At 45.6% G+C, this 24,971-nt stretch overlaps 1 protein-coding gene across 3 annotated transcripts in view; it reads right to left on the reverse strand.

Annotated features, from left to right (window-relative positions):
• BIN1 (bridging integrator 1) overlaps nt 1-23,562 on the reverse strand; it is a 131,001-nt gene extending 107,439 nt beyond the window's left edge. For 2 of the 3 annotated variants that reach the window (XM_073545334.1, XM_073545335.1), the window contains exon 1: nt 23,387-23,561. In XM_073545334.1, the coding sequence (XP_073401435.1) occupies nt 23,387-23,467 (81 nt within the window). In that variant the 5' untranslated portion in view covers nt 23,468-23,561. Of the gene's footprint in view, nt 1-23,386 lie in introns of all 3 variants that reach the window. The other variant, XM_073545333.1, reaches the window with a different exon arrangement.
• Nucleotides 23,563-24,971: the final 1,409 nt, after the last annotated feature.

Genomic DNA, 24,971 nt, shown 5'->3' on the forward strand with positions numbered 1-24,971 from the left:
TCCTCCAAGAGCAACTTTTCCCATCATCAAGGTCAATGAGGTGATGATGGTTTTTCCAGAATGATGGAGATCAGGTCAGAAGGCAAAAGTGATAAATAAGTGGCTCAGTGAGCAAAATATTTACATTTTGGGTCCACGGTCTGGAGACTCCCCAGATCTCAGTCCTATTGAGAAGCTGCCAATTTTCAAAAAGCAACAAATTCACAAATAGTGATAACCTCTGAGCTCTGATGAGACAAGATTTGGCGGCCATCAGTCAGCATCTGCCCAGCAGCCAATATCCAGCTGCCGGGGGAAGGGCAGAAGACTGGAGAATGAGGGGCAGGAATCTGGAGAATAAGGGGGCAGGAGTCTGGAGAATAAGGGGGCAGGAGTCTGGAGAATAAGGGGGCAGGAGTCTGGAGAATAAGGGGGCAGGAGTCTGGAGAATAAGGGGGCAGGAGCTTGGAGAATAGGGGGCAGGAGCGTGGAGAATAAGGGGGCAGGAGCGTGGAGAATAAGGGGGCAGGAGCATGGAGAATAAGGGGGCAGGAGCTTGGAGAATAGGGGGCAGGAGCGTGGAGAATAAGGGGGCAGGAGCGTGGAGAATAAGGGGGCAGGAGCATGGAGAATAAGGGGGCAGGAGCTTGGAGAATAGGGGGCAGGAGCGTGGAGAATAAGGGGGCAGGAGTCTGGAGAATAAGGGGGCAGGAGTCTGGAGAATAAGGGGGCAGGAGTCTGGAGAATAAGGGGGCAGGAGCTTGGAGAATAGGGGGCAGGAGCGTGGAGAATAAGGGGGCAGGAGCGTGGAGAATAAGGGGGCAGGAGCATGGAGAATAAGGGGGCAGGAGCTGGAAAATAGGGGGCAGGAGCGTGGAGAATAAGGGGGCAGGAGCGTGGAGAATAAGGGGGCAGGAGCATGGAGAATAAGGGGGCAGGAGTGTGGAGAATGAGGGGGCAGGAGTGGAGAATGAGGGGGCAGGCGTGTGGAGGATAAGGGGCAGGAGCGTGGAGAATAAGGGGCAGGCATGTGGAGAATAAGGGGGCAGGAGCGTGAGGAATAAGGGGCAGGAGTGTGGGGAATAAGGGGGCAGGAGTGTGGAGAATAAGGGGGAAGGAGCGTGGAGAATAAGGGGCAGGAGTGTGGGGAATAAGGGGGCAGGAGTGTGGAGAATAAGGGGGAAGGAGCGTGGAGAATAAGGGGGCAGGAGTGTGGAGAATAAGGGGGCAGGAGCGTGGAGAATAAGGGGGCAGGAGCGTGGAGAATAAGGGAGTGTGGAGAAAAAGGGACAGGAGTCTGGAGGATAAGGGGCAGGAGTGTGGAGAATAAGGGGGCAGGAGTGTGGAGAATAAGGGGCAGGAGTGTGGAGAATAAGGGGCAGGAGTGTGGAGAATAAGGGGCAGGAGTGTGGAGAAGCCAAACTTCACATGCCACAAATGCAAGCTTGTGTCCCTGTTGGAGGAAAAGTTGCAAAATCTCGAAGAGAGGTTAGCTACGTTGAAGATCATTAAGGAAGGTGAAGAGTTCTTGGACAGAGCAGAATTATCTCTTCATGTTACAGAAAGAGAAGAAATTCGAAGTGCACCTGAAGAAACAGAGGAATGGAGACATGTGACCCAGAGAAGCAGGAGGATCAGGAGGCAGTCAGCACCCATACTGCTCAGGAACCAGTACCAGGCTCTCACGCAGGAAAACAATGAAGAAATACATCAGGATAAGACTTTGCCAACAAGCAGCAACCTTGTACGCCCTCAGAGTCCTCCTGGATGGAGAAAGAAAAATGTTGTGAAGAAGAAACGGAGAGTGGTGGTCATGGGGGATTCCCTGCTGAGAGGAACAGAGGCCGCTATCTGCAGACCGGATATAACTTCAAGAGAAATGTGCTGTCTTCCAGGTGCAAAAATTAAAGATGTGTCTGACAGGAGATCAGGACTCTTCAGACCTACAGATGACTACCCATTCCTGCTACTACATGTGGTGACAAATGACACTGCAAGAAACGACCTGGAAACCATCTGCAGAGACTTTGAAGACTTAGGCAAGAAAGTGAAAGAACTGGGAGCGCAGGTGGTCTTCTCTTCCATCCTCCCAGTGGATGGCCATGGAACAAGGAGGTGGAATAAGATTCTGCAGGTGAACAACTGGCTACGTCGATGGTGCCGTCAGCAACGATTTGGATTTCTGGATCACGGAATGAACTACTTATACGATGGACTACTTGCTAGAGATGGGGTGCACCTTACGAAGACTGGTAAGCATGTATTTGGAAGTCGCCTTGCTACACTTGTAAGGAGACCTTTAAACTAGAACAACATGGGAAGGGAAGCAAAAGACCAGAAAAAGCCATACACCTGAGAAATGCTATTGAGAACTCTGCTATTAGAAGTGGAAAGGAAGAACAAAGACGAAAGAATCTAATTAATAAAAATATTGGAGAAAGAGAAACCAATCACAAACTAAAATGTTTCTATACTAATGCACAAAGCATGGGCAACAAACAAGGAGAATTGGAACTACTAACACAGGAAAAGAAATATGATGTCATTGGAATCACTGAAACTTGGTGGGACAATACACATGATTGGAATACAAGACTAGAAGGATACAACTTATTTGCAAGAAACAGACTTGATAAACGAGGAGGGGGTGTCGCATTGTATGTTAGAAACGCGTATATCTGCACAGAGATTGAAGCTTCAGAGACTGGGAGTTCTGTGGAAACTGTTTGGGTAAGAATACAAGGACAGAACAATGGAAAGGACACCATTGTAGGCATTTACTACAGGCTGCCTGTGCAAGCTGAAGCTATGGATGAACTCTTTATGCATCAAATGGCCAAGTTCTCCAAAAAATATGACATAGTTGTCATGGGAGATTTCAACTATCCAGACATTTGTTGGGAATCTCTCTCAGGCAAAACTAACAGGTCAAGGAAATTCTTATCCTCTCTTGCTGACAACTTTATCTTCCAAAAGGTAAGGGAGAAAACAAGGGGAACTGCTACCTTGGATCTAATCCTTATAAACAGGGAGGAAATGGTTGAGGAGGTAAAAGTGGCTGGGACCCTAGGAGGTAGCGACCATGCTATTTTAGAATTTTGGATAACTAGAGGCGGAAGACCTGTGAAGACTCAGACGTCAAGGTTAGATTTCAGAAAGGCAGATTTTAAGGGATTCAGAAAGAGAATTGGAGGGATCCAATGGCTGGATATCCTTAAAGACAAAAATGTCCAGGAAGGATGGGAAATCTTGAAAAATGAAATTCTCAAAGCACAGTTGTTAACAATTTCCGAAAAGAGGGAAGAATAGGAAGCAGTTAAGGAAACCAGGATGGATGAACACAGAACTTAAGCACATGCTAAAAAGGAAGAAAAAAATGTTTATAAAATGGAAAGAGGGAGGCATATCTAAAGAAGAATATAATGCTGTCTGCAGAACCTGCAGGGCACAAATCAGATTAGCTAAAGCTGAAAATGAATTGAGGCTTGCAAGAGATGTCAAAAGCAATAATAAAGGATTTTGGGGATATGTCAAAAGTAAAAGAAAAGTCAAAGATGCTATAGGATTTTTACAGGATGAAAATGATGAAATGGTAAGACAGGATGTTGAGAAGGCTGAACTTTTAAATTCCTATTTTGCATCTGTTTTCTCTCAGAAACGAAATGTAACATCAACTGTTATTCACTGTCCTATTAAGGGAATAGAAGAATCCAGGATATCTATAAACAGAAAGATAGTGAGGAAACACTTAGCTAGCCTAAATGAATTCAAGTCTCCAGGTCCAGATGAATTACACCCCAGAGTACTGAAGGAGATAGCAGAAGAAATTTTTGAACCCCTCTCTATAATCTTTGAAAATTCTTGGAGAACAGGAGAAGTGCCAGAAGACTGGAGAAGAGCAAATGTTGTTCCTATCTTCAAAAAGGGGAAGAAGGTGGACCCAGGCAACTATAGGCCGGTGAGTCTGACTTCTATACCAGGAAAGATCTTTGAACAAATTATTAAACAACATGTATGTCAATACCTGGATAAGAATGAAGTGATTAAACAGAGTCAGCATGGGTTTGTAACTAATAAGTCATGTCAGACTAACTTAATTTCCTTCTATGACGGTATCACTGATTGGGTGGATCAAGGAAATGCTGTAGATATAGTATATCTTGACTTCAGCAAAGCATTTGACAAAGTCTCTCATACAATCCTTATTGAAAAAATGATTAAGTATGGAATGGACAAGGCAACTGTTAGGTGGATTCATAACTGGCTTAGTGATCGGACCCAAAGAGTGGTCGTAAATGGCTGCACATCCAGTTGGAAGAATGTCTCAAGTGGGGTACCACAGGGCTCTGTCCTGGGCCCTGTATTGTTCAACATCTTTATCAACGATTTAGATGAAGGAATTGAGGGTAAACTGATTAAATTTGCTGATGACACAAAGCTAGGAGGGATAGCTAATACTAGAGAAGAGAGAGAGAGGATTCAAAAAGATTTAAATAAACTGGAGAAGTGGGCAGCAACTAACAGAATGGTTTTTAACAGGGAGAAATGCAAAGTACTACATCTGGGCAATAAAAATGGAAAAAGCATATATAGAATGGGAGGAATAGGGCTAAGTGACAGCACATGTGAAAAAGACTTTGGTATACTAATAGATCACAGACTGAATATGAGTCAACAGTGTGATGCAGCAGCAAAAAAGGCAAATGCAATTCTAGGATGTATTAACAGAAGCATACAGTCTAGATCACGTGAAGTCATTATTTCCCTCTACTCCTCTTTGGTCAGACCTCATCTGGAATATTGTGTCCAGTTTTGGGCACCACATTTTAAAAAAGACATCAACAAACTGGAGCAAGTTCAGAAAAGAGCGACCAGAATGGTGACCGGTCTGCAAACCCTGTCTTATGAGGAAAGGTTGCAGGATTTGGGAATGTTTAGTTTGCAAAAGAGAAGACTGAGAGGAGACTTAATAGCTGTCTACAAATATCTAAAGGGCCGTCACATTGTAGAAGGATCAACTTTATTCTCATTTGCACAACTAAAGACTAGAAGCAATGGGATGAAACTGAATGGGAGGAGACACAGATTAGATATTAGAAAAAACTTTTTGACAGTTAGAGTGATCAATGAGTGGAACAGGCTGCCACGAGAAGTGGTGAGTTCTCCTTCAATGGAAGTCTTCAAACAGAGGCTGGACAGACATCTGACTGGGATGATTTAGCGAATCCTGCTTTGAGCAGGGGGTTGGACCAGATGGCCCAGGAGGTCCCTTCCAACTCTACGATTCTATGATTCTATGATTCTATGAATAAGGGGCAGGAGTCTGGAGAATAAGGGGCAGGAGTGTGGAGAATAAGGAAGCAGGAGTGTGGAGAATAAGGGGCAGGAGAGTGGAGAATAAGGGGGCAGGAGCGTGGAGAATAAGGGGCAGGAGTGTGGGGAATAAGGGGGCAGGAGTGTGGAGAATAAGGGGGAAGGAGCGTGTAGAATAAGGGGCAGGAGTGTGGGGAATAAGGGGGCAGGAGTGTGGGGAATAAGGGGGCAGGAGTGTGGAGAATAAGGGAGTGTGGAGAATAAGGGACAGGAGTCTGGAGGATAAGGGGCAGGAGTGTGGAGAATAAGGGGCAGGAGTCTGGAGAATAAGGGGCAGGAGTCTGGAGAATAAGGGGCAGGAGTCTGGAGAATAAGGGGCAGGAGTGTGGAGAATAAGGGGCAGGAGTGTGGAGAATAAGGGGCAGGAGTGTGGAGAATAAGGGTCAGGAGTCTGGAGAATAAGGGTCAGGAGTCTGGAGAATAAGGGTCTGGAGTCTGGAGAATAAGGGTCAGGAGTCTGGAGAATAAGGGTCAGGAGTCTGGAGAATAAGGGGGCAGGAGCGTGGAGAATAAGGGGCAGGAGTGTGGAGAATAAGGGGCAGGAGTGTGCAGAATAAGGGGCAGGAGGGTGCAGAATAAGGGGCAGGAGCGTGGAGAATAAGGAGCAGGAGCGTGGAGAATAAGGGGCAGGAGCGTGGAGAATAAGGGGCAGGAGCGTGGAGAATAAGGGGCAGGAGCGTGGAGAATAAGGGGCAGGAGTCTGGAGAATAAGGGGCAGGAGGGTGGAGAATAAGGGGCAGGAGTCTGGAGAATAAGGGGGAGGAGTCTGGAGAATAAGGGGCAGGAGTCTGGAGAATAAGGGGCAGGAGTGTGGAGAATAAGGGGCAGTAGTGTGGAGAATAAGGGGGCAGGAGCGTGGAGAATAAGGGGCAGGAGCGTGGGGAATAAGGGGGCAGGAGCGTGGAGAATAAGGGGCAGGAGCGTGGAGAATAAGGGGCAGGAGCGTGGAGAATAAGGGGCAGGAGCATGGAGAATAAGGGGCAGGAGGGTGGAGAATAAGGGGCAGGAGCGTGGAGAATAAGGGGCAGGAGCGTGGAGAATAAGGGGCAGGAGCGTGGAGAATAAGGGGCAGGAGCGTGGAGAATAAGGGGCAGGAGCGTGGAGAATAAGGGGCAGGAGCATGGAGAATAAGGTGGAGGAGTCTGGAGAATAAGGGGGAGGAGTCTGTAGAATAAGGGGGAGGAGTCTGGAGAATAAGGGGAAGGAGCGTGGAGAATAAGGGGAAGGAGCGTGGAGAATAAGGGGCAGGAGTGTGGAGAATAAGGGGCAGGAGTGTGGAGAATAAGGGGCAGCACTGGGGATATTGAGGAGTCACAGAAACTTCATATATTTGTCAATAAAAGTGTAACAACTTATGGAATGTTTATAATTTTCCATCAGTAACCATAGAAACCGCCGACTAAAAGAACGAAAACACTGAAGAGGCAAAATGTAAAACAAAACTTGTGTCAGTCTCAAAACTCTTTGCCACAACTGTGTATATATAATTAGAAAATACTCATCATTACAGGGAGATAACAACACCCATCATTGTGCGTGAGACGTCATCACATCAATACAGCAGCTACACATAGTTGAAGTTTGAGGTGCCAGTGACAATCACTCTCACCAGGATACGGGGCCAGATTTAACTGTTACAACTTAGGGCTCCAATAGAAAATGCTTCCATTACCACCTCACTGATGGACACAGAAAGAAAAGGCCCCTGTGCAAGAACAATATATGGGCCCTTTGTAGTTCAAGAGGTCTTAAAAATGCAAAATTGCACCTGCTTTGGAGGTAGAAATGGGCCCCCTTACCTCTGGGGCCATTGTTTGACTGCACAGGTTGTACCATTGATATGTCCGCCCCTGGACCACCTACCTACTCCTGCTCCACTGACTGCGACCACCCCAGCAAAGAACGAAGCAAAAAGATCCAGAACATTCAATGGTGCATGGGAATGACACAGTCCCCTATTGTCCAAAAGAAAAGTAATTCCTCATTTAACTGCATTTTTCTAAGAAAGTTGCATTTAGCTGGAAGCAGCAATTTCCTACTTTGCAGTAATCAGCAGTTGTGCATTTACAAAATATCAATGTAATCCCCTGTCATAAGGTGGTAAACAAGAATAGAGGAGGAGAAAGCACAGGAGAGGAGAGAAAAGAGGACAGAAGAGGAGACAAGGAGAAAGGAGAGGAGAGAAAAGGACAGGAGAGGAGAGAAGAGAGGATAGGAGATGTGAAGAGAGAAAGGGGGAGGAGAGAAGAGGACTAAAAAGAAGAGGACTGAAGAAAGGAGAGGAGAGAAGAGAGGACAGGAGAGAAGAGGAAAGAAGGAGCGATAAGAGGAGTGAATGGGGGATAGGAAAAGAGAGGAAGACAGGAGGGGAGATGAGAAGGTAGAGGACAGCAAAGGAGGAGAGGAAAGAGGAAGCATACAGGAAAGGGAAGCGGAGGTGGGTAGAGGATTGGAGAGGAAATAGAGAAGAGGAGAGCAAAAGATAAAGTGGTGGAGCAAGATAGGGGAGGACAAGATGCAGCTGCAGTTTCTCTTTTTTGGGAGTGTGCATGTTTATTTATTTTTCTTTCCATTAATTCCACTACACTTTGCAGACATCATCACTGTCCCCATTGAGGCTCACAATCTACATTCCCCATCAGTCTTTGGAGTGTGGGAGAAAACCAAAGAACCTGGAGGAAACCTCTGAAATAATTTCCTTGTATTGGATTTGAACTCAGTAACCCAGAGCTGCAAAGCAAAAGTGCTAACCATTGAGCCACTGTACAGTGCTGACCACCAAGCCACCGTGCTACTCACTATGTAATAGTGAACAGGGCATCACACTGGGAACAGCTTGTCATTGTTAAAAAAATGGAAGTCTAAATAATACATTTTAATATATTTTCAGAAACCGTAAAATAAGATGGGCATCAGTTTAAGGGCTCATACCCACTTGCGAGAGACACGCACGATTCTCGTGTGAGTCTCTCGCATGAAAACCCGGCACTGCCCCCAGCACTGGGACCGGAAAGTGCGGCTGCACAGAAATACATGTGTCCGCGCTCCGGTCCCAGTGCCGGGTTTTCATGTGAGAGACTCACACGAGAATCGTGCGGGTCTCTCGCAAGTGAGTATGACCCCTTAAAGGGGAAATTTCTTTGAAGGATGGCCTTATGTAAAAACCTTGGGTGCTTTCCATCACTTTTAGACTTTCCCACTATGTCATTAGCGATGTATAGGACGTCACAGTTTCTTACAAGATCGGCTGTATACAGGTACGGACTGGGACTGAAATTCAGCCCTGGCATTTGAAATCACACAGGCCCATGCTGTCCTCGTCCCCATGAACCAGACCGGATATATTATTAATATTACCTTGGATGGAGGAAAGCAAGATTTACTACATGACCAATACTATTAATGATTCCCTTGGCCTGCTGGGGTAAGTGATAGATTGGGCAAGTTTGTGCTCTGTCACAACTCTAAAGGCCCCTTTACATTTAGCAATGCACCAGCGATCCCGACCACGATACGACCCGGTTAGGATCGCTGGTGCATCGCTAAATGGCCGCTAGTGAGCTGCCACACAGGCAGATCTCACAGCGATGCAGCAGCGATACAGTGGTCGTTACTTACCTTTCAGACAAGGCGATCCTGACGTCCTCCCGTCCGCGACCATGCATCGCTCGTCGGCGCCAGCAGGAAGCCCAGCGGGAAGAGCCCGGCGAGAAATGAAGCTGCGCGATCAGCGATGGACAGCGGGGGAGCCGGTTGGAGGTATCATGCATAGCGATATCGATAGTGGAACGCCCTCACACCCAGGGCAGTGGGTACTTGGTACCGGGCCCGATGGTCCTCAATGGGAGATGTCACGGTAGCTGGAACCCGGCCCGTGGCCCTGGGCGCCCATTGTAAATGTTCAGTGTCAATGTGTAAGTCGTGACGCCACCTGTGGTGTTCGGCAATGAAGATGTTGAGCCGACGCTACAGACAGATCCTCTGGGACTGATGGTGTGGTGCAGCAGTGATGTTATAGCCCTCAACAGGCAGGGCTGTAGTCCCAGGGCAGGATAGGTGAAGTGACACGTAGATGGTGTAGTGTCAGGCACAAGGGATGTAGCAGTGCTGGACAGGCTGGTGCAGGGAATAAGTGGAGGACACCAGGGCATGTAGTTCCAAAGCTTTACTCACAGTTTGTTGTACAAACAGGTGCCTGCCTCCATGCCCTCCGGGATTCATTGTTGTCTCTGCCCCTTTTCTCTGTAGTAAAAATGGTTCTAATAACTGACTATTATGTGTGCGCCTTATTCATTTTTTAATTTTGAGCGTTTTTTTAATTCATCTTTACTTGGTTCCATATTTTTTTTTTCGCTTGGAAATGTGATTGTTGTTTCGTTTATCCAGATGTTTTAGTTTAATTCATCACTTGCGACTTTTAAAATTGTTTCAAACATTTGGGGAATTTTACTCCAGTACCCCGTTAGAACACAAAAATCTGCCTTTTTATTTTTGCTCATTTTGAGATGACTACAGTGCAACATTTTAAAGTGTTGCAGGACTGTTTATCCTAAAAAAAATTGCACAAAAAAGGTTAAAGACAAATAAGATCATTTTTTATTTTGCACAAAAACTCATCCACCCGTGTGCAACATTTGGAAGAAAATTGCATAAAAACTGTCCTCAAAGACCACAAAAAAGTTTAAAAAAAAAACAGAAATGATAAATCAGTCTATGATCAATGTATTATCTGGATACAGAAGGAGACACAAAGTCCAACGTCAGGAAAGTCGCTGGAGGTCTGGTATTGTCATGTGCCGTATTTCTATATGGAGCAGTTGTGAACTGTAACAATGTATCAGTGAGGAATGATTGTATCCTGTTATGTTCTCATTATGTCACTTCTTAGCAGTCACTGGGCGATTACTCCTAATCCTGACCCAATCACCTCTTATCCCACTTGGGATCTGCTCATAGTGACACAAGCAACGGGGCCAGGAGGACAGCGCGCCAATGGCGGCCACCAGAATTCTGTTGGATCAGCAGTTGAGGGACGGATTTTCTGAAATACTCCATCTTGGAAAGGCACCAATGGATAATCCAATATTTTATATGCTAATTCAGCAAGTATAATAATTCTTCAGCTTTCAAGTTGGCGTCAGTGCTCAGCCTTGGCACTAGCCACTCCACTTAGCAGGGTCTAGGTTTACATCCTTTAATACCTATGCAGTGATCTGAACTTTGCTGTACAGCCTGGGGTTGATTCGGCAGAGTAGCCACCGACCGGTGGAGTGAGATTAAGGATAAAACCAAAGAGGCCAGGTAAGAACCAGAGAGACAGTGACAAGGGCAAAATCAAGTCCAACTGTGCAGCCAGGGAATAGCCGGTCACTGTCTAGGAGGATGAACAGAATTAGAGAAAAATCAAGGCCCAAACCAGACAGGGCAACAGGAGTTAATCCACAGCATGGTCAGGAACGCAACCACGACAGTATCACACCTATTCAATAGCTGGCAGCGAGATCAGTGAGGACTGTCTGCCATTACATTTCAGATAGTAGTATGACCGTCAAAAGGGAGCGCTAGCCGTGCGTAGTCAGGGGAACAATGCAGCTCCAGCCGGGCGCCTCTAGAGAGGAGGGTAATTGCAATTCTAGATAATAACCCGGTCAAAAGGAGCGCAGAGCAGGGAGATGGTGGATTTAAAATCTTCTTCTTATTAATGCATAGTCCACAACGCGTTTCAACAGTCATCTGTCTTCCTCAGGTGGTAGTACTTCTTTGGCCGGGTTATTATCCAGAATTGTCTGCCATTACATGTCTCACACAGAAGAGACAGCTCTCCTGATCTCACTGCAGAGCTGAGAGTGACTGCAAAGTTCCAGGAGCAGAGCAGAGTGTGATAACCAACACTTCTTCAGCTTTCATCTCATGGCAGTCAGCCTGGCTGACAGTGCTGTGGGAGGAGAGCAGCAGATGTGTTTGTATTGAGACAAAGCTCCGCTCTGCAGTAACTGGATACATTTAGGGTACGTGCACATGTGATTCGTGTGCAGATCCATAACGGATTTGGCCCTGTGGATCCGCAGCAGTTTTCCAAGTGATGTACAGTACCATGTTATCCAATGGAAAACTAAATCCGATGTGCACATGCTGCAAAAAATTCCACACAGAAACGCAGCGGTTTATTTTCCGCAGCATGTCAATTCTTTGCATGGATTCCGCAGCATTTTTATACCCATTCCATTATAGGAATCCGCAGGTGTAAAAACGCAGGGGAAATCCGCACTAAATCTGCAGAAAACCCGCAGGGGGTTCGCACACAGGCATTTTGACCTGCGGATTCTGCAGATTCCACGCGGAAAAATCCGCACACGAAATCTGCATTGTACATGGTACTGTACACCGCATGGAAAACTGCTGCCGATCCGGACCCTAATAGTAAATTAGTTATATCCCAGCTGAATAGAGCAGTCACCACCGGACAGAAGACAAATCAAGGAATTAGACTTTATGGGGCTTTGTGTATACATGTGTCCAGTGCAGAGGTCACTAACACATTTCTCAGGATGAGCGCGGAGTACCGTACATTGTTCTGGGGTCACCACATTTACAGAAGCGTCCATTTCTTCCACATTTTTGGGTCTTATTTCCTGTGTTTTTGTGCAGATCGCTATGACAATCGGATCCGGACCTTCGGGGTCCGGTGCAATTAACCAATGCAAGAAAACAATGCGCCAGCGCTTGTTACCCACTGATCTCTGCTCATTATGTCTCCATAGTTAAAGGGGCCTCTAGGATGTAAAAACGTCACTGGCTGCTGAAGCGACTGAACCGAGGGTGGAGTGAAGGGATTCCGGGTCCATAAACAGCAGGGACTGTTCACAGGTTCAGGTGACCCCCCGGTAAGCCGGGATGACTGGAGGCGATGGCAGGTGCTTCCCTCCCCCCAGCCACCATCTGACACTATGGATCACTGCTGTGACATCATATGCAGACGCCGGTCTCATCCGGATCCACAGTTATGAGATGTGACAGTCAGCAATTTACTGTATGTCCACGAACAAGGGGCAATTCCATGAGAAGCAATTGCCTAAATAGTAATTCCCCAAATCTCCTCCTGACTGGAATAGCACAACCTACAAAGGGACCACTATTGCTTATTCTGTAATCTCTGCATAATTAAGAAGTTCTGTTACTTTTTAACTTTTTATCTTTCTACTTTGAGTTTTCATTTCTCGATATTTTCATGAATGCTTGCTATCAGTGGACGGGAGCATTCTCAATTACATTTAGTGGCTGAAAACTGCCTACAGCTGAGAATTTGTTACAATGTATCAGTGTAAGCAATGCTCTGTGTGCTGAATAGATCAGCGCTAATCTCTGTCCTGTCCTGAAATCCAGACGGATAGGCAAATATACGGTAATTTCTCTGGTTAGCAAAAAAAGGTATCACTCTTTGAATACCTTTCTCATTGTTTTGGGACCTAAGTATTTACAATAATGTATGAGTGTGAATTGAATCTGTGTTATTAACCCCATGGGGTCAGGATGTGCTTTTACCTTCTATATGTAAATGATGAAGGTTTCCATTCACTGACCTCAAGCAGAGATCAATCACTGCCAGGGCAGGCGTTAGGGGCAGGCAGACCAGGCAGCTGCCTAGGGCCCCCGCTGCTTCAGGGGCCCCCAGCTGAGCCAGTGGCATGCCGCTAATTGCAGCAAAACATGCAGCTGCTATGGGGACCGGTGCCACCCTCCTCGCTGATTCAACTTATTGGCATCATAGGCGCTGATACAGATGAAAGCAGTGATGGAGGAGAGCATGTCAGCTGATGCTCCCTCTCTCATCACTCCCTCTCTGCTTGTGACTCAGCAGGCAGCGATGACGTCACTTCATCTCACGCCACGCTGTGCAAGCAGTGGAGCCGATGAGACCAAAGCGGGGCCTGGAGCAGCACGGGGAACAAGAAGGAGCGCACCAAATTGCAACAGGTTGCATTTGGCGCTGGTCGGCGCACCCATCAAAAGGACGCATGCGCCGCCAAACGCATACCTGCGCACGGCCTGTGTCCCCAGTGCTAAAGATAGGGGACGCAGGACGCATGCAGCGTCACGCTGCGGCCTTAAACGCTAATGTGAAACCACCCTTAGCCCACTGCCCAGGGCCGTGCACATAACTCCTGTGGCAATTCTCTGCATTTGCACCATGATGGAATCACCAAAGTAAAACTGCCTGGAAAACCTTGTGTGTGAATGCGGCCTGGCAGGCGCTTGTCATTTGCTGGGTTTCTGCCTCTACGGAGGGTGTTCAGCAACTAATGCTGTTGCCATACCTGCAAACAGGTGCAAACCCTGTGACGCCAGGGTACAGTGGACCGGAGAAGTCACGAGAGAGCAGGAGACGGCCCCTGGAGGCCGAGCCTCACATTTAGGCGCCGGTTTGATCCTATGAAGCAGTTGTGATCATCCCTTGAAATAAAACTGCTCTGGTCTCATGTCGGACCCCACAGCTGCCGGCGCCGCTCAAAACTCAAAAAACTATTGTTTCCCACTTCAGTAATTATAAAAAGATACAAAGAGATAAAAGTGAAAAGTGATCCCAGAAGCTACTGTCATGTGGTGCCAGACACCGGGAACAACTAAAAGGGGTTTTCCCACGAACAAATTGATTTATTTTAATCAACATTTTAATAAATAGATCTTGGAATAAGAATAATTTCCACAATTAAATGTGTTAAAAAATGTTCCTGTGCTGAGATAATCTTATCTGCTGTCCTGTCTGTGTACTCGTCTCTATCCTCCCCTGACCAGGAGCTGTGGTACAATCAGACCGTGTCCCTGAACGGTCAGACACAACCATTGCACAGTATATACCAGGGGCACATTTATTTATTCTACTCACTTATAAAGCGCCATTAATTCCACAGACATTATCTATAACATTATCTCAGCACAGGAACATGTTTTTTAAACACACACAATTGGGGAATTATTTTTATTCCAAGATCAATTGATTAAAATGTATTGTGTAAAAAAATAAATAAATAAAAAACTTTTTAAAGAGAAAGTGCAACTTATTATAACTGACTGCCCCCCAAAAACGTAATAAGCTCTGTTACACTGCGTTGGGGTCCAGGGATCAGGCTCTCCCCGTGTCTGTAAATTGCAGTGCAATCAATGGCGCTATGTAAACGGATAAAATAGATAAATACAAGTGACCCCCATACACCCACCAAAACACAACTTCATGTCCTCAGTCACTGGGTGATGAGGATGATTTAAAGGGGTATTCCCATCTCCAACATCCTATCCCAATATGTAGTTATGGTAGTACTAATAATAATAGTAGCAAATACTTCCACTTAGAAATGTAGCATAGTTCTGATTTGCTATTTCGCTTACCCCATGTGCAGGGCATTGAAGCAGCGCTCTGCATAGGCTGCAACCGAAATGACAACGCTCACAGCATGATAAAGTGAGCTTTGTCATCTCGGTTTCTGCCTACACTACTGCTCCGCCGCGGCACACGTGGTGATCCATAGGGTAATATGGTGACAGCCAGGGCCCCTGTGCACGAACAGTATGAGGGGCCCCTGACTCCCAGGAGCAGGGTTCTGCCATACTGAACTGCTGGGGGAGTGCTGCTTTCAGGAAGGATGTGGGGGCTTCAGGGGGGCCAGGAGATTTGACAACTCTTCCAGCAGTCCGTGAGGTTTCCCCTCTGTCCAGGAGCCTCAGGGAGTTGGCATGAAAGCAATAAAGCTCCATTATATATAAACCTGCTCAGTAATGGCGTGCTATGGGAACGGGACTGTATTGCCGCAGAACAAGGAAGAATTGCCCCTTCACTTTCTGATTTTCAACAAGTCTCAAATGCACCAAGTTTACCTAAAGAAGCACTCCGCCGCCTCCTCATCTTCCACCTCTTCCTACTTGTCCTCCCCCTCATCCTCCTCCTCCACCTCCTCTTTATCCTCCCCATCCTCCTCCACCTCATCCTCGTCCTTATCCTCCTCCTCCTCATCCTCCTCCTCCTCATCTTCCACCTCTTCCTACTTGTCCTCCCCCTCATCCTCCTCCTCCACCTCCTCTTTATCCTCCCCATCCTCCTCCACCTCATCCTTCTCCTCCTTATCCTCCCCCTCCTCATCTTGCACCTCTTCCTACTTGTCCTCCCCCTTCTCCTCCACCTCCTCTTTATCCTCCCCATCCTCCTTCACCTCATCCTCCACTTCATCCTCCTCCTCCTTATCCTCCTCCTCCCATTAAAGTGTTTATCCTCTCACTATATTGCAGTCATCATATCACACAGCGCTGTGCACTTACAATTGCTCATTTTCTATCCAGATAATTCTTCTATTTTCTCTGCTCTATGTAGAAACAGGAAGTCTCTTGTCCCTCCATTTATCATTCCCCTCTTCACCTCCTGACCCAGCTGATCCCTTCTCCCCATTGCAGGGACTCATAACTCATGTAGAGATAATTGACCTCCTGTTTCTACATAGAGCTTAGAAGGATTCAGCTCAGCAGATTTTAATCACATGATGTCATAGAACAAACGGAAAAGGAAAATAATTAACTGGGTAGAAAGTCAAAATAATCAATTGTAAGTGTACAGCGCTATATAATATAATGACTGTAAGGCTGCGTTCACACGTCGCTTTTTTTGCGTTTTCGCGGCGTTTAACGCACGATTTTGCAGCGAAAACGCAAAAAAAAAAAACAGCATCCCATGCAATCCTATGGGATTCCGCAATGCTGTGCTAATGCTGCGGATTTTTCCACGGCGGAATCGCATCGCTGAAAAATACGCAGCATGCTCATTATTTTGCGGAATCGCAGTGATCCCGCACCCATAGGAATGCATTGTTCTGCATACTTCCCGCATGTGGCTGTGCACACCATGCGAAAAGTAAGCAGATCATTTGCGGATGGTACCCACGGTCCGGAGGAGAGGAGACTGTCCTCCAGGCTTTGGGCACCATATCCCTGTAAAAAATAGAATAAAAAATGGTGTTATATTCTATTGTTTTCTAAGCTATCTGTAGCATCGCTTGGAGAACTGATTGACAGGTTGGTCACACTCGTCAAACACAGTGTTTGACGAGTGTGACCAACTTTTTACTATTGAGGCCGCCTATACGGCATCAATAGTAAAAGATAGAATGTTAAAAATAATAAAAAATGGTGTTATATTCACCTTCCGACGTCCCGCGCAGCCTTCCCGGGCCTCAGCGACGCTTCTGTTGCCAGTAATGCCTTGCGAGACCTTTGATGACGTCGCTGTCTTGCGATAATATAGCGGTCCCTATTCCTCGCGAGACAGCTACATTATCGCGAGGCCGGGAAGGCTGCGCGGGACGCCGGAAGGTGAATATAACACCATTTTTTATTATTTTTAACATTATATCTTTTACTACTGATGCCGTATAGGCGGCCTCAATAGTAAAAAGTTGGTCACACTCGTCAAACACTGTGTTTGACGAGTGTGACCAACCTGTCAATCAGTTCTCCAAGCGACGCTACAGATCGCTTAGAAAACGCTAGCAATTCTGCAAGCTAATTACGCTTGCAAATCGCTAATTTTTCCGCAGGAAAATCGCGGTAATTTAAAATGCAATTTTCCCGCGGAATGGAATTACGGAATTCTCACTGTAACTTCCGCGAGAGTTCCGCTACGTGAGCACATAGCCTAATATATTAAGAGGATAAAACCTTTGATTGGAGGAGGAGGAGAAGGAGGAGCAGGAGGCGTGCTTCTTTAAAGTCACAAGGCTGTCAAATCAGTCTCTTTTCTTGAAGTGCAAGTTTTAAAGGGGTTGTCCAGGACTTTACATTGATGACCTATGCTTACGGGAGGTAATTAATATCAGACCGGAGGGGATCTGCCATTCGGTGCATGCACTGATCAGTTGTTTTCAGCTCTGTTAGGCCTGTTTCACACTTCAGTTGTTTGTCGTCAGTTGAAATCCGCCAAGATTGAAAAAAACAGATCCATTTCCGCTATGTAACGAACAGATACACCGGATCCGTTTTGTGGATGGATCCGCCATGTATGAAATTTAAAGGAATAGATTTCTGAAAAAAAGGAGACAGACAGAGAGACACACTTTTTTTCGCCGCTTCCAGAACGCAGTTTAGGGTTAAAATGCATGAAAGGGAAAATATTCCGGCCATGCGCAGTTTAAAATAGTGGTTCCGCCGCTGGAAAAAAACATTACATTATCAGTCTACTCCACCTGGCGGACGCTACAATTCAAACGGATCCGTCAAAAAACGGATGCAACGGACGACCATCAGTCAAAATCCACCACTAATGCAAGTCTATGGGGAAAAAAACGGATCTGCAAAAAAGGGGCGGATCCGTTTTTTTTATAAAAACGGTGGATTTTGACTGACGTGAAACAACTGAAGTGTGAAACAGGCCTTAGTGGCTGGATGACCGTAGTGTATAGATGCAGAACATCACAGCGCCATACACTGGGTAGTGGCCGTTCCAGAGTATTGCGGCTCAGACCCTATTCACTTCAATAGGATCAATTCTGCAGTAGTGAGAATGACCACATCACAATCACTGGCGCTATGCTGACCCCGCTCTGTACACTGTGCACATCGTCCCCCAATGGAGCAGCAACAGCTGAATCTAGAGGCGTCATCCCCGCACAGACCTGATATTGATGACTTATCCTTAGGACAGGTCGTCAATATACAAGTCCTGGACAACCACTTTATGGTAACATCCTGCTGCACTTAAAACTCAGCAAAAAAAATGCCCAAAAATGTCAAAATGATATGTGTGAAACCAGCCTGATCCATGAGTCCGGAAAAGCAGACTGTGACTGACTTGGCCTCAATATGGATAGGACAAGGATTCTGACCCAACTTTTCCAGAATCCTGACTGTGACTATGTGTTCTGTAACCTGAATAGTGAGAACGATAAGATGTAACACCAGTAATGTGCCGTCCGTCCGACCACAGAGGGTAAATGGCTGCAAATAGCTCATTCATTTATAAGAGCCGCTTCTTCCAGACTGCGCCGAAAACTCGTCATCATGTGTGACATGTCAGGGGTCACCCCGCTGCGGGGGCTCATGTGCAAGGACTGGAATTAATGGACAGGTCCCCAAAAATCATACGTCCTTGAGTCGTCCCTTTCTGTCAAGTTGCCAAATTCCATTTCTTATAGTTTTACTGGGTTTTGAGACAATCGGGTGGCAAGCAAAATGGGCACATAACCTCCCTGGCATGGAGGACCACCAAACTTTCCCAGACCCTTGTACAGAAGGCAATTTCAAGATATGTGAATTCATTAACCACCTAAATTGATGGGAACCGTGTGACGTCTCAGCTCCTACTTCATTTTCCAAACTGTTATTTTCTCATCAGTAGGAAAAGCCAATAGGGCGTCCACATGTGAGCGGCGGCCATGATTGATGTGGCCGCTTTGATATCAGCGTCTCTACAGCGCTGTGAATTTTATTGCAGTTATTTGTTTCCTCTGGGAATCTTGGGAAAGTAACAAGGAAAAAGGTTTTACAAGGAAATAGCTGGAAAACTGCAAGAAAATGACATCAGGGGTCAAGAATGATAAAATCAGCGGCATTATCTTAAACGACCGATGCTGCCAGTGCAAAGGAATGACAGTCCATAGGAGGCAGGGAGGGTGCAGATATGGGGGTGCAGGACGATGCCCCGAGGAGACATACACCTCTAAGAGGGCTGTCTCATCATGTCCTGAAGATTGACAATTCAGGCCGGTGGCATCGCTGAGCCGCTGAGTGGAACCGTGTGTGCTCCAATGCTGCAAGCAAAGACAGTTTTACCTCTGCGGACAGCGGTATAGGCGAGTGCAGAGACAACTTTACCTCTGCGGCATAGGAGAGCGCAGAGACAACTTTACTTCTATGACATAGGCGAGCACAGAGACAACTTTACCTCTACGACATAATCGAGCACAGAGACAGCTTTACCTCTATGGCATAGGCGAGTACAGGGACAGATTTACCTCTACAGCATAGGTGAGCGCAGGTAAAGCTTTCCCTCTGCGACATAGGTGAGCACAGAGACAGCTTTACCTCTACGGCATAGGCGAGCACAGGGACAGATTTACCTCTACAGCATAGGTGAGCGCAGGTAAAGCTTTCCCTCTGCGTCATAGGTGAGCACAGAGACAGCTTTACCTCTACATCATAGGCAAGCACAGGACTCCACTTTTGACACAGAGCCATTAAAAAGCTACACTGCAGTTTTGCCAAAATGTACGTGAGTAAGCCAAAATCCTCCTGGGAAAGAGTCTTGTGGATAGAGGAGATCAAGATAGAGCTTTTTGGTAAAGGACATCATTCTACTGTTTACCAAAAACGTAATGAGGCCTACAAAGAAAAGAACACAGTACCTACAGTCAAATATGGTGGCGGTTCAGAGATGTTTTGGGTTGTTTCGCTAACTTTGGCACAGGGGGCCCTGACTGTGTGCAAGGCATCATGAAACCTGAAGACTACCAAAGGATGTTGGGTGGCAATGTATTGCCCAGTGTCAGAAAGCTGGGTGTGCGTCCTAGGTCATTGGTCTTCCTGCAGGACAATGATCGCAAACATACTTGGAATTCAAGAAGCCCCCAGAAATGGATCCAAACAAAGAGTTGCTAAGTGATACAATGTGTCCAGATCTAAATTCCATTGATCACCTGTGAAGAGATCTTAAAATTGGTGTTGGAAGATGGCGTCTTCACAAATGACAGACCTGGAGCAGATTGTAAGAAGAGTCGCTGAAAATCTAGCTGAGAGAAGTAAGACGCTTTGGTTTCTAAGCTGGGATCGACGGGCACGTGTTATGCATTTTGCATACTCTCGGCCAGAGCCCGACTAGTGGGCGTGGCCTCACTCCATACACTTGTATGGCATGAGGCCACGCCCCTTCTGGTGATGCGACCGTCCAGTAGGCGTGGCTTCAGATGTAAGGAGTGAGTATACATAACGCATACGTACCCGTCGATCCCGGCGAACCGTCGCAGCGCACAGTGCACCCACTGGGGGGGATTCACAAGTCTTCAGTCCCACAGAGTGACTGCACACTTATCAATTTAGACTGGGCAATCCCTTTAAGTTGAGTGTGCTAACAATTGTGTCCGGCCCATATTGGGGGTTTTGGGCGAAATTATGTCCAATTTGCCTTTTTTCTCTGTTTTTTTTTTCTGATGTTCCAATAAAAACAAAGGAAATAAACCTCTGTATAACTAAACATGTAATTGTAACAATTTTCAGGGAGAAACACTTAATTTTCTGGGATAATTTAAAGGGTGCCAACACTTCTGGCCACGACTGTGAGATATATATATATATATATATATATATATAGTATACTACAGGTTAAATCATAGCGTTCCACCGGTTAGGTGATGATGCAGGTGAAGGTGAAGATTTTTCACCAGGGCTCGTTGCAGCGCCCCCCTCAGGTTTGTACAATATCTATTAACTATGAATGGGTGATATCAATTCTTCAAAATGTCTCAAAAAAGTAGAATCTCCCCTCTGCCTCCTGTCTATGCTCCACAGCTGCACTTTTGCTTCCATGTAACAGCTTGCTTTCTACATTGTAGCAGCTTGTGGCTGTTATCTGCCTGACAACGATTTTCCCATGACAGCGCATAGTTGTCAGACTCCGCCTCTTCTTTGTATTTCTTCTTTAGACTATGAAGGTGTGAGTAGCATGTCAGGGGCACCGACCCTCATCACTAAACTCTACAAAGAGAGCAACAGAATTAGGAAATGGAGTAGAAAAAACACTGAAATAAAAAGATGCTGAATTTCTTTATTTCATCACATCTTTGCTTTTCTCTGAACACAGTAGTGGTAGAGAGGAAGATGATGACAATGTGACGGGAACCTCCACATCTGCAGGAAGCTGCAAATTGCCTCTTCAGAGAGAAAGAGGACTTGAACTCTATAGCGCCACCTGTTGGAAGTAGCAATCCTACATGAAGCTGCTAATTTGCGCAGGAAGCATTTGTCTCCTTCAGACATGGTTTCCCCTGTGCCCCTAACCATGTAATATAGCAACTCGAGGGTTAAATATAGATCCTGTATGTATCAAGTGTCCAGAATGATCCATGTCTCCTACACCAGCTGTGACCTCTGATCTACTTGTTGCACGTCTCCCCTGCCATCTATCAGTCAGGGGCCTGTGCGTATATACTGTAGGGGCTGTATACAGGTTGGGGTCCTATGTAATGACTAAAGGGATAAAGTGCAGTGAGGAGGACACTCTCGCAGGGACGTAACTTGAAGATTGTGGGCCCCAATGCAAAATTTCCATTGGGGCCCTCAACTACACTGGTCTTTAATAGTAATAGTCTTTTCATATGGGGCCCCTCTAGTTCTCCAGAGCCCGGGTGCGATTGAAACCCCTGCACTCTCCTCATACTGTCACGTCGACCTTCTGAAAAATATAATAACTAATAATAAAATAACAATTAGTCACAGTATAATAACCTGAATGGACAACTACTCCAAATTCCAGCAGTGACCTCTGACCTTTAGCACATGTCATGGATTTCCACACACCATTGAAAAGACAGAGCTTGTATATGTAATATATGAACATATTCTGGGGTTGGTATAAAGGCAATCATACAATATAAAGGGGTGCTATATGATATTACATAGATACGGAGCAAGTGACAGAGTAAGGGCACACAGCAAAATAAAAGCTTCAAATGACAGAGCCAATAGACTGCTGACTCCATATTGTGATATCATATAGATTGTTTTTAAATCATGAATTCATACAGAAGCAATAAGGCAAAAATGTTACAATGTATCATCGCTTGGGGGAGAAAACTGGGCCACACACAAAGTGCCAACCCGTCCATCATACAAAACCATAAGGACTCCATGTGTCACTCTACAGAAGAGCCACAGTGCTGCCTGGAAGTCCAGGTTTCCTGCGGCCAAGGCTTTTCTCCTGACAGATATATACAGATTTATCTCCATCACAACATGCAATAGAATAAATAACAGGAAAATATCCAGAATAGTCAACTTTTCCAAAGCTAAAGGAAGACCTTTGCCCCCAGCAAACATTGCTCACGCTTCTATATACCAGGCAGGGGCCTGAGTTTACATGCTACATGTTCTGAATATACAGAAAGAGGAGCTATAATAACAAGAAAGGGAGATGGAAGAGGAGGAGGGGAGGGTTACACCCCTTTACAAGGAAAAAAAAAAGTTTCCTAGTGCCAAAAATCTTAAAATCTTATCATGACAGATGCATTGTAGCTACAGTTTTTAATCATGACCATATAATGTGACCGCTCTGACATCAGGTGATACATTTATCATCCGCAGATCTGATTATCCCTGAGCACCGTGTTATTCCCACAAGATCCCACCATATCATTACTGATAATAAATGGTCCCAGCACAGTCTCCTGCATCCTCAGCCCCCCTCTCTCCCCCCTGCGCAGGAAAAGATATTATTGTATCTCTATTTACAAAACAAGGAAGCGTCATTGTTACACTGGAGCCAGGACACAGTGAGCTCTGCTGCTCCTCTGCAGGAAACCTCCTCTGCTGTCACATCCATTCCCAGCCATTCAATGACAGTAAAGTGTCACACAGACAGCCTTCCCTCACTGCAATTGTCTTCCCAGAAAGAAGGCGGATTATCCCCGCTAATACCTGCAGGTCACAGGGTGCAATGTGCTGCTCCTTATATCATATCATCATGGCACATTATTTGGCATTACCATTAGGCAGAGCTGCTCCATACAGCATTGCAGAGCTGACACTGCATGAAAGGCTGGAGAAGCTGCCTCCAGTATGCTGCCCCAGCAGCTCCCAGTCCTTCCCAGTAACCATACTGCAGGCTCGATGGATTTAGCCTTCTGTATTGCTGCAGAGCTGACACTCAAAGTGGCTGCATTTCCATCCCATAGCAGCATGCCCCAACCTGCCCTGGCACCGCAGGAGCAATACCCACATACCTACTGATCCATCCATCAGATGCATGAGAGCAGAGCTGTCAGAGGAGCTCCAGCCATGGCAGCCTTACCTTCTCCTGCGCCCTGGTCAGCTTCTTCTGCACATTGCTGGCTAATTTCCCTGCAGTGACTCCCTTCCCCATCTCAGCCATCTTGCCTTTCCTTTAACTGGAGTTAAAATAATCAGATCAGAGAGAGAGGAAAAAAAAAAAAACCTTTGGCAGAAACAATGGCTGTACCCCCCCTCCTGGCTGCTGGAACAGCCTTTTAAAGTGGCAGTGCACACAGCAACTAGCAACTCCTTAAAGGGGCAGTGCTAGGAGGAAGGCAGAGGTGTATGCAGGCTCTACAGTGTCACTGACACATCCAGGCCATCTGCTGTGCCAGGGATCAGGAGGGTGGAGGGGCCTATGTCAACAGGCTAAAACCTGTCCCTAAAAGACAGAGGGAGCTCCCTACAGCTTTCTAACATGAGATCCATGAGGAATCCATCATAATACATTGTGCTGAAATATCATGTCCAATAATAATAAAGGAAAGGAAAAAGAATCGATGTCCTGAGTCTCCGTAAATTTGTCATGACCATAGTTCTACATTATATGAATATTATTATTATTATTATATTTAATTTACCCCATATTCCACAAACACAAATAACGGTAGTCTATATTATCTAAAGTTATTGCGGCCTTTACACCAAAGATGACTAGAGATAGAGAACCTATATAGGTCAATCGATTATATGGGAGTAAATATACAGAAAAACACCTACAGAAAAATACTCCCATGAAGGCAGAGCAGTAATCAAAAATCTCCGATTTTTAACAGAAAATAATAAAAACTATTTTTTAAAACTCCTTTTTAAATTGTTTTTATTATTTTCTGTTAAAAATAAAAAAAATGTGATTACCGAAGATGACTAGCTTAAGAAAAAATCCCATTCACTCTGTGCAGAGCAGAAGCCCCACAGCACCATGGAATCAATGGTTTTCTAAAAATAAATAATCATATGTAGGACAAGCTTCAGGGTATATATCCCTGGCATTTCTATAGGGCTTTATTTTATTTATTCATTTTACTCATATAGCGCCATTAATTCCACATCGCTTTACAAACATTATTGACACAGTCCCCATTGGGGCTCACAATCTAGATTCCCTATCAGTATGTCTTTGGAGTGTGGGAGAAAACCAGAGACCCCAGAGGAAACCCACACAAACACAGGGAGAACATACAAACTCCTTGCAGATGTTGTCCTTGGTGGTGGCTAACCACTGAGCCACCATGCTTCATATCAATTAGAGAAAAAAATCAGTTTGGACAAAATATATGGGAAAACAGAGGTGTTAATATTGCCCCCAATATATGAGAATATAGTATATTACTGCCCCCTATGTACAAGAATATAACTACTATAATACTACCCCCTATGTACAAGAATATAACTACTATAATACTGCCCCCTATGTACAAGAATATAACTACTATACTACTGCCCCTATGTACAAGAATATAACTACTATACTACTGCTCCTATGTACAAGAATATAACTACTATAATACTGCCCCTATGTACAAGAATATAACTACAATAATACTGCCCCTATGTACAAGAATATAACTACTGTAATACTGCCCCCTATGTACGAGAATATA

Source organism: Dendrobates tinctorius, unplaced genomic scaffold, assembly GCF_039654945.1.
Source record: "Dendrobates tinctorius isolate UK_male_01 unplaced genomic scaffold, ASM3965494v1 ptg000143l, whole genome shotgun sequence".
Classification (NCBI taxonomy): Eukaryota; Metazoa; Chordata; class Amphibia; order Anura; family Dendrobatidae; genus Dendrobates; species Dendrobates tinctorius.